General features: G+C 41.7%; 1 protein-coding gene across 1 annotated transcript in view; it reads left to right on the top strand.

Annotated features, from left to right (window-relative positions):
* snx7 (sorting nexin 7) overlaps window positions 1–14,264 on the top strand; it is a 62,286-nt gene that overhangs the window by 34,240 nt on the left and 13,782 nt on the right. The window contains exon 8 of the mRNA XM_031300141.2: window positions 3,932–4,084. Within this exon, the coding sequence (XP_031156001.1) occupies window positions 3,932–4,084 (153 nt within the window). The remainder of the gene's footprint in view (window positions 1–3,931; window positions 4,085–14,264) is intronic.

The raw sequence follows: 14,264 nt of genomic DNA, 5'->3' as shown, positions 1-14,264 counted from the left end.
GGTTTCCTTCTTATTGTGTCTTTTTTTTTGTCAAAGAGACGATGTGGCCACCCACTGGGCCGAATGAGAGGCCACGCAGCTTGCATTCAGCTTTTATCTGATTTCATAATTTATTAGTTATGTGGGGAAAATGTTGATTTGTAAGAAGTTGTCATTTGAGGAATAAGGAAGGAAACGCTGTGTTTCCTATGAACAGGGCCGGTTGGGGTGCAGGGTAATGGAAACCTTTAGGGCAGTAATACTATAAATGTTTCCATGAGTGAGAGGAGAGTGGCAACATCAAAAAATGTACTAATTGTGAAAAGGTCATTTTCATAATTTTTCATTTTTCCGTTGTTACTATCCTTCCACTGCAGCTCAACAGAGACAGAGAAACACAGAGAGGGGATATTTTGTTTGTGTGAGAACTGCAGTTTGTCCCCATCACTTCCACTAGAAGTGTATTAGGACGCGATCTCTTTCCAGCCAGTGTGAACAGGAGGAATGATTACAGTAAGAAAAACGTGCTTCAGCGTTCATGGAGGAACCGGACTGCTATCTTAACACAGACGTGAAAAATTAGCAAACCTATTCTTCGACATTCTGATTAATTTGACCATTTAGTTGTGAGGGAAAAATCTGAATAAATAAATAACATGTATTTCTGTATGTTGGGTAGCCCCACACACACACACACACACACACACACAGACCTGTACTGCACAGGAGTAATGAACATCCTAGAGCACATGTGTCATTCTCAAGGCCGCAGGACCAAATCCGGCCCCTGCTGATTTTGATCCAGGCCCCATATCAATTTAGGTTCACAATCAATTTTGGCCCGCCTAGTTTTTGTTGCTTTATCGGACGTTTTTTTGGTCACTTTTTCCGACCTTTTCGGTGCTTTTTTTCTATGATGGCTGAGGAACTTGTTCCCTGACTTTTTGGGGCTTGATGTCGACCAAACTGTAAGTGAGAAGACCGTCTCAGACACACAATAATACAGTCAAAGATTGAGTGACTTTTTCAAATATAAAAAAGCATGTCAATAAACTCGACATGCCTGGCCCTTGATGTAATTCTCATCTTCCAGTGTGGCCCTTAGTGAAGTGGAGTTTGACACTCTTGTCCTAGAGGCTGCCTGCAGGCCTTTGGATATTAATTCTTGAATTCAATTTTTTTTCCTCCCTCACACGTGATACAGATCATATGTTTTCTGACCAACAGGACTTGTGTTTTTGGTCCAAAACAGCCAGCTTGGCTGCGATGTTAATTTGGTAACTGGAAGGCACATTTCATAACTCAGCTGTCTGTAACACAAAACATGTGGCGTCTTCTTTTTTTTTTTTTTTATATCATCGCTGTGTGTCTTTTAGAACACTGCTGTCACTTTGTTTGAACAATCCTCCAGAAGGCTCAGGTATGAGCAGACACTCAGAACTGTACTCACCGATACGATGCAGATCTGTTCTAAACTTCAAACAGCACCAAATTAAATTCATCTCTCCTGTTAACATGTACTTGAAATACAAAGACTGAGCTATTCCTGTGAATCAACCTCTCCACAGACACGGGATGTGTTTCTATGCCAGGACACAGCCAGCAGGGGGCAGTGTTGCTCTGATTTAGGAACCAGGTGCGTTTCACCAAGGCATATTCCACTATGATTTGAGTGAAGTTATTATTTATCAAGTTTGTTTAAACACATAGAGTACTTCTGCATATTTATTTTATTAGTAGTGTATAGAATGCAGGACTTACACTTTTTATAAGAATCATTATATACTGTTGTATGGGTACTTTTACTAAAGTACCTTAATACGTCTTCCAATACTGCTTTAACCCTTGTGTTGTCTTCCCGTCAAACTTTTGAAAATGAACTTTTTTGTAATGGCGCTTGTTCTGACTTTTTTTGTCGCTCTTTTCGATGCTTTTGACTCTTTTTGAACGTTTTTGTCACTTTTTTCATGTTCAGTAAACCTAATTTAAATGACATTATACCTCATTTTTGAGTTTTAAAAAAAGCAGAAATTCTGAATTATTTTGACTAATAGTTAAGATCAGAGGATGTTGACTGGTTTATGTCAAGTTTAGTCAGGAGAGAGTTTTAAAACCATTTAAATTTTTCTTATATGCTATAAAATTGAATAAAACACCCGAAATTAAAAGGAAGCAACATTAATTTTACCTGGGAAGAATGTTGTATGGCTTCCATATACCGTACATCCATACATCCAAGTTCTTTTGGGGCAGTTTGGTTGAAAGAAACCCATATTTCTGATTTTTTTGTTTTTAAACAGGTCAGATTTGACCCAATGACAACACAAAGGTTAAATATAGTATTTATTTTAGTTTGACCAAAGTCATTATTGGGATTAAAGGACAATTCCGGCGCAAAATGAACCTAGGGGTTAATAACATACGTATATGTACGTAGGAAATCAGTCATGACCAGTCGAACGACGAACGCCGTGTTTGATCTATGTTACTGGTCGTTCGAATGGTCATGACTGTTTTCCCAAGATGGCGCCTGCCTGTATACGTGAACGGTACAGTCTTTATAAACTGTCTTTTTAATAAAATGTCTGTACACTTACAAAGTTCTCAATGCTTTGGTTACATGTAGGGACCCTCATTATGCTACCGTTGAAGTGTGGTGATATTTTGAGCCTTGAAATAGCGATTTCTTTTTACTTTACCCTCTGCCCCGAAGACTAGCATTATAAGCTAATCAGCGGTTTTGCGCTAGCTTGTTTCAAGCTAGAGACACATTCGATTAGCATGAAAACATATCCCAGAGAACGGTCGACTCGGTACACATATATTAATAACCCATAGGTTCATTTTGCGCCGGAATTGTCCTTTAAATGAAGTTGTTGGAGGAACATTATTTCAAATGCTTATTGAATTCAGTCTAATATTAGTCATTTGTTAAATACACTGATGCGTTGGGATATATACTGTGTGTGTATATATATATATATATATCCCGCTTTTTATTTGTATTTTTACTGTATTTTTAGTCTACTTCATCTAGTTTTCTTGTGTATTTGTATAAAGGCCCATCCAGGATCAGGCATATCAAACTATCTTAGGCTCTAAATGCACTGATCTACCCACACATTACATATTTAACTTTTGCTCTCGCTTGGTTGTGTATTTGTCAAATGTAGCACTCCAGAGCAAAAGGCGAAAACTCAGCAACTTTCTTAAAGGTTTAATGTGAAGTCAGTCTAACAACATCAGTGAATAAATGCTGAAATAATTCAATAACCGGGTAAAGATATAAAGTATTCTCACGTGAAGAGCATAGTGGGACTCAGCAGTGGTGTAGATTCATTGAGACCAAATTGTTTAGTGAAGTTGGTCAGTGTATTTTTTTGACATATAAATATGAAAAGGTCCAAACTCCAGCAACACTTGGTCTATATTGACGACGATTCATTTAGGGGATTGCTCCGGTGCCGTCAGAGGTTCCGCCGGATGTCCCTCTTTTCGGCCAGATGTCCGTCACCTTCCTCTTTCTTTGTGTTGGCGTTCTAAACTCCGGTGGATTTCTGAGGACTATGGTTAACTGCTCCTCAGATCTCTGCAGGGTAAATCCAGACAGCTAGCTAGACTATCTGTCCAATCTGAGTTTTCTGTTTCACGACTAAAACTACTTTTGAACGTACACATGTTCCACCAAAACAAGTTCCTTCCCGAGGCTATTTTGCAGCGGTGCCGTGGCTCCGTCCGGAGCTTAGCACCGCTCAAGACGATTGTGATTGGTTTAAAGAAATGCCAATGAACCAGAGCACGTTTTTCTCCCATCCAGGAATGCTGTGTGAACTAGCCAGACCTTCCTTGGCAGCGCTGTGGAGGAAGGTCTGGCAATACGAGACTAAGAACAACTTGACATGAGATTGTTAAGTAATGTGTCTGTCTGTCTGTCTGTCTGTCTGTCTGGCAGCTGCAGGAAGAGGTGGATGGTCTGGCGGACCGCGTGGAGCTGGCCAACAATGCCTTGAGGGGGGACTGGTCCCGCTGGCAGAACAGCATGAGAACTGACCTCAAGACAGCCTTTCTATCCACGGCCGAGAAGAACGTGGAGTACTACGAGCAGGTGAGCTCCAGATTGGGACTTTGTAGATGGAATCACCCTGTAAGACCTCTGAACGTTAAAACTCTGCTCTAAAACGCAGGATCAATATTTCAGGGTTTATGAAGCCAACAGTATTGATTTAGAATACATGAGCTATTAGGATGGGCTAATTCCTAATTATAGGAGCCCTTCATCAGTCTTGGAAACTTCTGTCTTCACACATCAGTGTTTTTTTTTTAGATTTCTTTATTTAAAAGGGACAACGCACATTAATCAACATGAGCACAGAGTCTAACGTGTAAATGTGCCAGATTTAGCCATGCAGGCTAATTTGCATTTGCAGTCGCTAGCAGGTTGATGGTTTTAAAGGAAAACATTAAATAAGCTACAGAAATACACATATGCATTAAACAAGGACACATAAGCGTAGAAAAGTGAAATGACACAACCACTATTCTAGATCATGACAGCTGGTTGCAGTGTTTTAGCATACATGAGATAGTAGTATTCCTAATTATAGAAGCCCATCATCAGTCTTGGAAACTTCTGTCTTCACACATCAATGGGACGGTTTGTATGAGTGGGTGGGATGGAAGGGGGGGCGGCGCTAGAAGACGGTGGGGTACAGGAGCAGCTGATTGGCTCTATGAAGTCAACAGTGATTAGTAATTGGCTCCCAAATTGAAATAAGTAAGGGGTTAAACTAAACTACCCACACTTGTAGGCCGTTATATTGTTGGCTAGTTTCATTTATATTAAAACATCAGATTTTATAAACTGCATGTGTTTAGTGTGCAGGAATCTTAATGTGTAAAGTTACTAGTAACTAAAGCTGCAACAGATGAATGTAGTGGAGTAAAAAGTACAATATTTCTCTCTGAAATGTAGCGGAGTAGAAGTATAAAGTGGCATAAAAAGTACCTCAACATTTGGACTGAAGTACAGTACTGAAGTAAATGTACTTAGTTACATTCCAACACTAGTTGCCTCAGTACAGCTCTTTAAAAAAAAAACACCTACACAATTAAATAAAATGTGTAAAATAAGGGCAGCAAAAACCGTCACATTAATACCCAAACATACATCAAATATGAGATCAGATCCTTAAGTGCTTTGTGCTGCTACATACCAACTTCTTAAGTGCGTGTTGGCTAATGCTCGCTCTACAACGATAAATGCGTCCAACAGCCTCAGGATATGTGCAGTTCCTGAGCCGAGATGTCCTACACCCAACGGTGCATTCACACCAAAAACAAAACGATCTGCCGATTTGCCGCAGTGTCAGTGAAACGGCCCATTTTTTGTGACGTCCTGTTGTGTTCTTTAGCAGCAACTACATTATATTTGATAATGACTGTTTTCCATCAGATTGTTTATAGATCTCGACTAGAGATGCACCGATTACAATTGTCTAGGCCGATTCCGATTTTTCATTGAGTTTGACCTGCCGATTCCGATTAGATTTTTTCTAACCACTTTACAGCACACACAAATATTTATTTTCTATCTTTTCTTCAATAGAACATTTTACATGTTGCATAGAACATAGAACATCTTTTGAACAGATAATCGATCGCTATAAAATAGAACTATATAAATTACTCCTGGTGTGGGAAATTCACACACGCATCTAAAGTGCAATGTTATGGAAGAACCATTTCCTTCTTTTCACATCCAATATCAAACCCAAAAAGCATGATATATTTAGCAAACTAAACCGTCTATAAGCAGTGATTGTTAAGAGTGCATGTCGGAGAATAGCACGGACACGCGCTTCACACCGCGAGCGGGCATGCGCGCCACCTGGCGGAAAAATGAGGGAAAGAAAAGAGACTCGCAGTCCAGAGGATATTTAACCAGTGGAGATTGTGCGTGCGTCCTTGAGAACTGTAAGTCATATAACTTATGTTGTCTGTTCATTGTTAGCTGGTGTTTTTGTTGTTTGTGTTCTTCACTTGCTATCTAGTTGCACGTGGCTGTTGATTCGATATAATGGCGATTGTTGAACGCCCTTGCTCACGTTTGTATTTTATATGCGTTATTTACATACTACAGTAGTTACACTGCATTAAGATAATGTAATTAATAGTGGGTTTATTGTTAGTATTTGCTAGCCTGTATATAATTCCTATGCATTGTGTATGGTAGCCTTTACAATGTTATTTATTTACAGCATTTGACCGGCATGAAATCGGTGCATATCTAATCTCGACGTTTCCGAGCACACTTGAAGGCAGCTTCATTTCACAGGAGAGAGAGAAAGAAAAGAGATGAGCAAGACATAGCGGGTGCTTTGTTGTTGCAGGAAAACATTTGGCTATTACACAAGCTATTACACAGCTATTACACAAACTCAAACTCAACCTGTAAGAAATCGAAAGGACACAAGTACTCGTTCATTCAACTTTCGACCTATAATCCATGTTGAACTTGCAAAATCTACAATCAAATCTGAGATTTCTCAATGGGCAATCAGGCAGAAGAGACAAATTTAGCCGTCTAGCTCCATAGAGTCCCATTCATTTTGCACTCGCCTGCGATCACCCCCCAGTGGAACTCTGGAACCAAATTCGGTACAGTGGGGCTGAATAGGGAGTGAAATGGCTCTGCGTAGACCAGCTCTGCCATGGCGCACTGTGACTGAGGCGAGGACACTCTCCACAGCTCGTCCTCCAGAGAGCCCAGGCCTTTCACTCTGGTTTTTTACTGCCAGGTAGCAGATTATTTTTAGCTATAGCGGCCAAGACTCAAACTAAAGAGCTGGCAACTTCAGTTGTCTGTGATAGGTCACATGACCTGTTCACCACTCCGTCTCTTCTCAGTAAGATGGTGCTCATACACCTGAGTCAGCTCACCGGCCAGATCCAAAAGCCGTAAAATAAAAAGGCTGTCAACACATATAGTAAGTATATTCGGATAACATTATCCCTAAAGGGCTCAGTAGTTTAATATACTTGTACGTCATTTGTGATGTCATCATAGTATTCTTAAAGCAGAGTGTTAAAGTTATTCTTAACTTGAACTCAAAGACACCAGTCCATAGCTTTCAACGTCTCTGTCTTCATCCAGCTGCTCGGTTGTCATGGAGATGGATCACTTGCTTCAGTGTGAAACTTTGGTCACGTGGAGTTCCCATCCAATACCAAAGACCGTGTTTTGGATGGAGACGCACACAAACAACTGTAATTCAAACAGACAACTGAGCCATCGCCATGACAACTGCCATGTGCGGATGAAGACCATGAGATGCCGTGGAAAAGGCCCAGAAATAGCTGCTAAGGTCGGTCAAGTTCTCAAAATAAGTCATTATATAAATTGTCCATCCATCCATCCATCTTCGTCCGCTTATCCGGTCTCGGGTCGCGGGGGTAGCAGCTCCAGCAGGGGACCCCAAACTTCCCTTTCCCGAGCCACATTAACCAGCTCCGACTGGGGGATCCCAAGGCGTTCCCAGGCCAGGTTGGAGATATAATCCCTCCACCTAGTCCTGGGTCTTCCCCGAGGCCTCCTCCCAGCTGGACGTGCCTGGAACACCTCCCTAGGGAGGCGCCCAGGGGGGCAATTATATAAATTGTCTGACATTATATTTTTGGACTGAATGTTCAAAGAACTCCTCGCTGTTTTAACCTGACAGCGTTTAACCGAGAGGACAGAGATATTGATGGAGGAAAGTGAAAAAGAGAAAAAAAAATGTGGAAGAGACAATCGGAAATCCAGATTAACGAGCAGGCAGCCAGCAAAGACGGCGGGGGAATTAGACGTTAAAAAAAAGAAGAAGAATGGAGCTATTTGGAAGGAGAGAGCATTAAAGCAGCAGGAGAATGAGACGCTGAAGCTGTTTCCGTAACAATCATTTACTCTGTTATAGCTTTGTGTTAGTCCTGCTGGAGTCCTAAGCATGCAGTTAGGACAGAAATATGCTTCTGTCTGCTTTGGATGTATTGTGGTCCTGGAGGCTGGAGCTCCGCCAGCAGAGGGTAGCGCCGCTTTATTTCTCCTTAAACAACTGGCTTGTGAAAGGCTGTCAGCTCCTACACTGTATTTCCTGTGGAAGCTTTTAAAGACCTTTTAAAGTCTGCTGATTATCAAAAACACAAATTTGACGTGTTAATGTGTCACCATTTCCCAGAGCCTAAAATAACATATTTAAACGCCCTCTTTCGTCTGACCAACAGTCCAAAACCCAAAGACATTCAGAAACAAACGAGACATTTAGAGATGCGGATTTGGTCATTGTTGCTTTTAACAAATACTGGAACGATTGATCGACTGAGCATCTCACTTCTACTTCAGACACCAAAACTTAAAACTGTAGGGCCCTATCAAACGCAAGTAGCTATGTGGGCGGATCTCGGGCGCTGTTGCTATTATACCGGCGGGATGAATGACTCTTGCGCCCAAAGCAAATCTAAAATGGGTTGGTTTGAATTAGCTACATTACTCATAGGTGTGGTTTGGGCGTATCGTGCAATAAACCAATCAGAGCGTTGTCTCACATTCCCTTTTAAAAGCAGGCGTGCTTGTTCCATGGCAGATTGCTATTATAATGGCGAATTTTCTAGGCGCACTCTCTTAATGCATCCATGGGCGCACGCCAGGAGCGGTTTACAGCCGAGGAGACCGACGTTTGCTATTGATTTTTCTTTTTGACAAAATGTAAATAAAGAAATGTCACAAAAATTTACTTTCCGATGTTTTGGGCTCACTCTCACTGAATCACGACGTTATGAATTCATGGTGATATTTTTCCAATGTAGTCTAACATTAGACCGAGATTACCTCACTATAGACGATGCAGCTCTTCTGTCTCTCCTCTCCCGTGCTGCTGCTGGGGCATTTGGGTTAAGTGGCATCGGTACATGCAGTTCAACATCACATCTCCTTAAGTCCTCTAATAGTTCCTCATTTATGTCATCAACACATCCATGATTCATGGAAATGTTGTGTAAAACAAGGTCATATTTTTCCTTGTATTTATGTATGGTTTGCAAAAATAGGAACTGCTGGGTCCGTGAGATGAGAGAAGCAAAGTGTATGTGCGGTGTGCACACTCTACATTACGGCCAAGCATGCGCCCTTAAAATAGCATCTGAATAACGCGCCACTGACTTTAGACTAGGTTTTTCCTGGTCTGTGGCGGAACTGTTTTCCCGAAACTGCAAAATAGCACTAGGGAACGTTTGCGCCGGAACACGCCTCCTTTTTTTTGCTGAACCGCCCCCGGGAGCGCAAGTTCATTCCTTATTTACTGACGTGAGTCTGTTCAGGGAAAAGTCCGCTGTGCGTCGGGTACAAAATAGGAATGACGTCGGTGTGCAAAGTCAATTGGCGCTGGGTGCAAGATAGGGCCCTAAGTGCATAGTTTCTGTCTCCCCCATGAGGAATTCTAAGTAATGACAACAAAACTGTTGGCGCGTCCACATGATACAAGCATTCCGTGCTTGTTATACATCAGAAGAGAATGGTATTTGGGTAATAATAATAATAGTAATAATAGAGACAGTGTGTGTGTCTTTGTTATATTTGGCTTTTGTCTCCTGGCCTCTCCCTGCAGCAGCAGCAGCATGACACAAACACTCATCACCCAGCCCAGTGGCCCGCAGCGAGCAAATGCAACACAACAAATGAGTGTGTGTGTGTGTGTGCGTGTGTGTGTGTGTGTGTGTGTGTGTGTGTGTGTGTGTCTACGTGCACATGTAGAAGCAGCCAAAGAGAACTCAGCTTCTGGATGGGAAAGCATTTCTTCTACAGCCATTGAAACTATTTGTCAGAAACTGAGCTTTAAGTCATTTGTTGTGCCTGATACATGGATACAGCAATGGATACACACAACAATACAGACAAACAAGGCTGATTTCTGCATATTTATGAGTTTTACCACAGATAAATTTAGCTCTTACTTTGGAATATTTCAGAAATGAAATATTAATGATTCTCCAAGGTTCTTAATTTGAACACTCAGAGGTTTGGAACACATCTGTGTGTATTAATGCTGCATGAAATGCTTCCCTTTTTTGATGAATAACATAATAATATCGGAAAATAAATGATTTCAAAGCATTGAACCACAACAGTGCTTGCAGCTAGAGTCTATGTAAGAGATGTTCAGAAAAGGCTTTGGATTGTTCCACATGTTGAAGCAGTGCACATTAGTACGATACATATTCAGGTTATAGAGTTTGTCTTTCCAAACGACATAAGAGAAATGCAGATTGTTCATTTGCTAAAATGTAAGCTGCTAATCTTAACGTGTGGCGAATTTGCTCACCACATAACTATTCTATTACTATTTAATTTTTTATATCGTAAGGTACTTTAACTCTTGGGCGAACTGACTTTTTGCATGGAGGTGTAGCTTTTTTAGTTTTAGTCTCTGGCATGTAGGGCTGGGCAATATATCGATATTGATATCGATATATGAGGCTAGATATCGTCTTAAATTTTGGATATCGTAATATGACAGTATATTACAGTAAAGTGATGTCATTTTCTGAACTCACCAGACTGTTATATTATTTGCCTTTAGCCACTTAGTCATTATATAGGTATTTGGTCAAAAATATCTCTATTTGCTTTTCTCAATATCACCCAGCTCTACTGGCATGGTATCGTGTCTGCAGCCATCAGCTGCTGATCATAACATCAATATTAACACGCAGTGTGGTAGTAAGCAGCACTTACACTGTGAGTTTCATAACATACCTTTTGAAGTTGTTATGGGAAAGGTGTTAGCAAGGTGTCTATTTACACATCGTAGTCGTTTCTGAGTCCACCTTATGATGCCAGTCCAGTATTCTCTCTCTTCTAGCTCTCGTTTTGGTCTCCACCAGCTCCTGAGGGAAACACCTGTGTATTTAGCTGCTAAATGCTCCGCTATGTTCACCAGCTCGTCCCTAGTCTCACATTGCCAGACTTTCCTCCACAGCGCTGCGGTGGAAGGTCTGGCTGGTCCACACAGCACTCCAGGACAGGAGAAAAACGTGCTCTGGTTTAATGGCATTTCTTTAAACTAATCAGAATCGTTTTGGGCGGCGCTAAGCGGCAGACAGAGCCACGGTGCCTCTGCAAAATAGCCTCGGGAAGGAACTTGTTTTGGTGGAACGTGTGTACGTTGAAAAGTAGTTTTAGTTGTGCAACAGAAAAGTCAGATTGGACATATAGTCTAGCTAGCTGTCTGGATTTACCCTGCAGAGATCTGAGGAGCAGTTAACCATAGTCCTCATAAATCCACCGGAGTTAAGAACGGCAACACAAAGAAAGAGGAAGGGGACGGTCATCCGGCCGAAGAGAGTGACATCCGGCGGATCTTCGGGCGGCACCGGAGCAATCTCCTAAAAGAATCGCCATCGATATGGACTAGCTGGTCTCTGTGTCAGTCTGCTGTTTGCTGCTGAGCTACAGTGGCTTTATCAAAGCTGCTGCTACTGCAGGACACTTGGTTGATGAAAGACAGAACCAAAACAGCAAATGTGTCTTATAGCCAAAATGTGCCAAACAGTAGTTTAAGTTGACCACTTTGATCGTGTGCACATTGCATGCTTAATGCAGGGCGTTGTAAAGAACTCCCCTCTGGCCAGCAGTGTTGGTGCAGTGCCTTTGCGCCGGTCCTGTTGCCATCTGTTCCTTTGTGTGTGTGAGCGAGTATTACATTTAGTGCTCAATGATTTCTGTTTACCTGACAGCTTCTTGGAAACCAGACTCTTGTCTTTCCAAGTCTGTTGTCCCTCCTCTTGTTTCTGCCAACCAGCACAGACTGATCATCAATCCAGCCTTTTAAAAAAAGTCTACAAAAACACAACACACAGAGTCCATATTGATGGCAGATCAACTTAGGCTAGTTGGACACAAAGAATGTTCAATGACTCAGGTTATTAGATGTTTGTTCTGCCAAGTCAGTACATCAGCTTGACACAGCTCAGCCACTCACTTGTAGAGAACACAGTGCTAACAAGACATTTATTAAGCAGCAGTGGCCTCTCCAAGGAAACAGCTCTGTCACTAGCAAAAGACAGAAACTCCATTACAATAATCCATGTGTAGGTGATAAACTCAGCAGTTAATGGTGAAAGGCAAGCAACTTTCCCTGCTTTGGAAGTGCCTTTTTTTATAAAGGCTAGACAAAGACAATGCATGGTTCAACGGAAATTAAAATGTTGGATGTCTTGTCCAGCACCTTGGCTTGTTGGGCATGCTTTTAAACGAGCATCCACAGGGGGGAGAAAGTGCACTGCTAAAGGTAGTTTGCAGGCTAATTAGCTGCTCGGTGTTAGCTCATTGAACACAAACACGCCTGCAATATCAACATCAGTGTGTTAAGATGGTCTGGTCCTAACCCCCCCTTTCACACTTATGGACTCAAACGTTTTGGGCAGGATGCCATTCATTGGGAATGGAACCTCCAAACAACATGTTGACACCACCCTCAGTGACTCCACACTCAAAAGTCGTCCAGTGGCATGACCCGGAAAGGTTGAGAAACATTCAGCTTCATGCACACCTCTTTCGATGTGCCGAAGCGCCAAAGTGTAGACAACCAATCACACAGCACAGTCAACTACGTATACGTATCAACCTGTTATTAATAGCCAACTGTTTGATCTATAGGCTGAGATTTAGTTGGAGACGACAGTCTTATGCTGCTATAAACGTTACTGTACAGGGTTTCCCCCACCATTATAAGGTTTAGGTGCAGCACCTGAGCCGTTTTTGGACAGCACCTTAGCTGAATGAATGTAACTAAGACTTTTCTTAGATCTAATGTCTTTAATCTTTTGGAGTGTTATTTATGCATTATCTGCTCTAGCTTTTCCAACATTTTAGACACAGATATGGTGATAATAACGGTCAAAAATTATGTGAAAGATGGACACAAACCGACTACAAAAAGACGCCAAATGACCACAGAGACCCAAAACAACCCCAAAGGAAAAAAAAATGTCCAAGAAGAGACACAAACCGACTACACAAAGAGACACAAAAACTCACAGAGACCCAAAATGTATGGAGAAATTTTGTTGAAGAATGTAACGTTTTCTTAAGGAAGAATACCTAAACCTCAGCCAAATATGTGCACCTACTGTGTACTGTGTACATGCACTGCGCTCGCCGCTAGGTTGTCCTATTCCCAACTATCTTTGTTGTGCTTGCCGCCGGGCTCAGCGCAAATTTACGTCATACATGCGCCAATATTTGAATGCACGTCACGTCTGCGTCCGGTGTTTACATCAGACGTGCAGTAAGCTACATGCGACATTGTGGATACACAGTAGTGATTTGGTGGAGACGATGTTTCTGTCTTTGAAACAAAAGAAAGCCTTGGAACTTGCCCTGGTTGTGAGGAGAAGACGGAGGAAGGCAGCAGGAAGAAGGGTGTGGGTGCACGAGACCCTCAGGTCCAGAGAGCAGTTGGGGGAATTCCGGCTGGTGAAGGAGCTCCGCTTTCACTGTGACCGGTTCCAGGGGTACTTTCGGCTCAACAGGGAGCAATTTGACAGTCTGCTGACGAGAGTCGGGCCTACGATTTCCCGGATGCGAACAACATTCCGAAAGCCCATTTCTACAACGGAGCGTCTGGCTATTTGTATCTCCCTGACGTGTGGCTCCAGAAAAGACAGTATGGAAAAGTACTTCCAAGTCTGCCCCTGCACCACTTTTCTGTCTCCTCTCCTTTATGTACCTGTCCCTTAGGTTCTTCCACCTTTTCTTACACTCCTAAATAGATGAAGACTTGTGGATTATTTTCATTTCTAAATAAAATGTTGCATTTCAACACTGTGTCATTGCATGTTTATAAGTAAGAGGTCTGCAGTCATTGCAGTGGGGTATAATAAAGCTAAGATATGAGCCTACATTCATACATGCATCATTCATTCTCTGGAAAACACTTTGTTTAATGCATATGTGCAATTAATTCCTCCAAAACTGGAGCTTACACACTTGGAAATGGGTAGTTATTCTGTGTAAAGGCCATATACCTACCTATATACCTAAATGTGAACTTCAATGAAAATGAACATGACTTGTGTCAATCAGTCCAAACATATTTTACATCATATAAACATACAAATACAATATTATTATTGTATAATAACAACCGAGTGTAAATTGTAATTTCCCCATTGGGGATCAATAAAGAGTATAAATTATAATTTTTTTTTATAAAAAATACAAATATATCCTACAAATACCTGTATGGAGCTGT

This window comes from Sander lucioperca, chromosome 23 (assembly GCF_008315115.2).
Source record: "Sander lucioperca isolate FBNREF2018 chromosome 23, SLUC_FBN_1.2, whole genome shotgun sequence".
Lineage (NCBI taxonomy): Eukaryota > Metazoa > Chordata > Actinopteri > Perciformes > Percidae > Sander > Sander lucioperca.
This window is presented reverse-complemented; position numbering and strand designations above follow the sequence as displayed.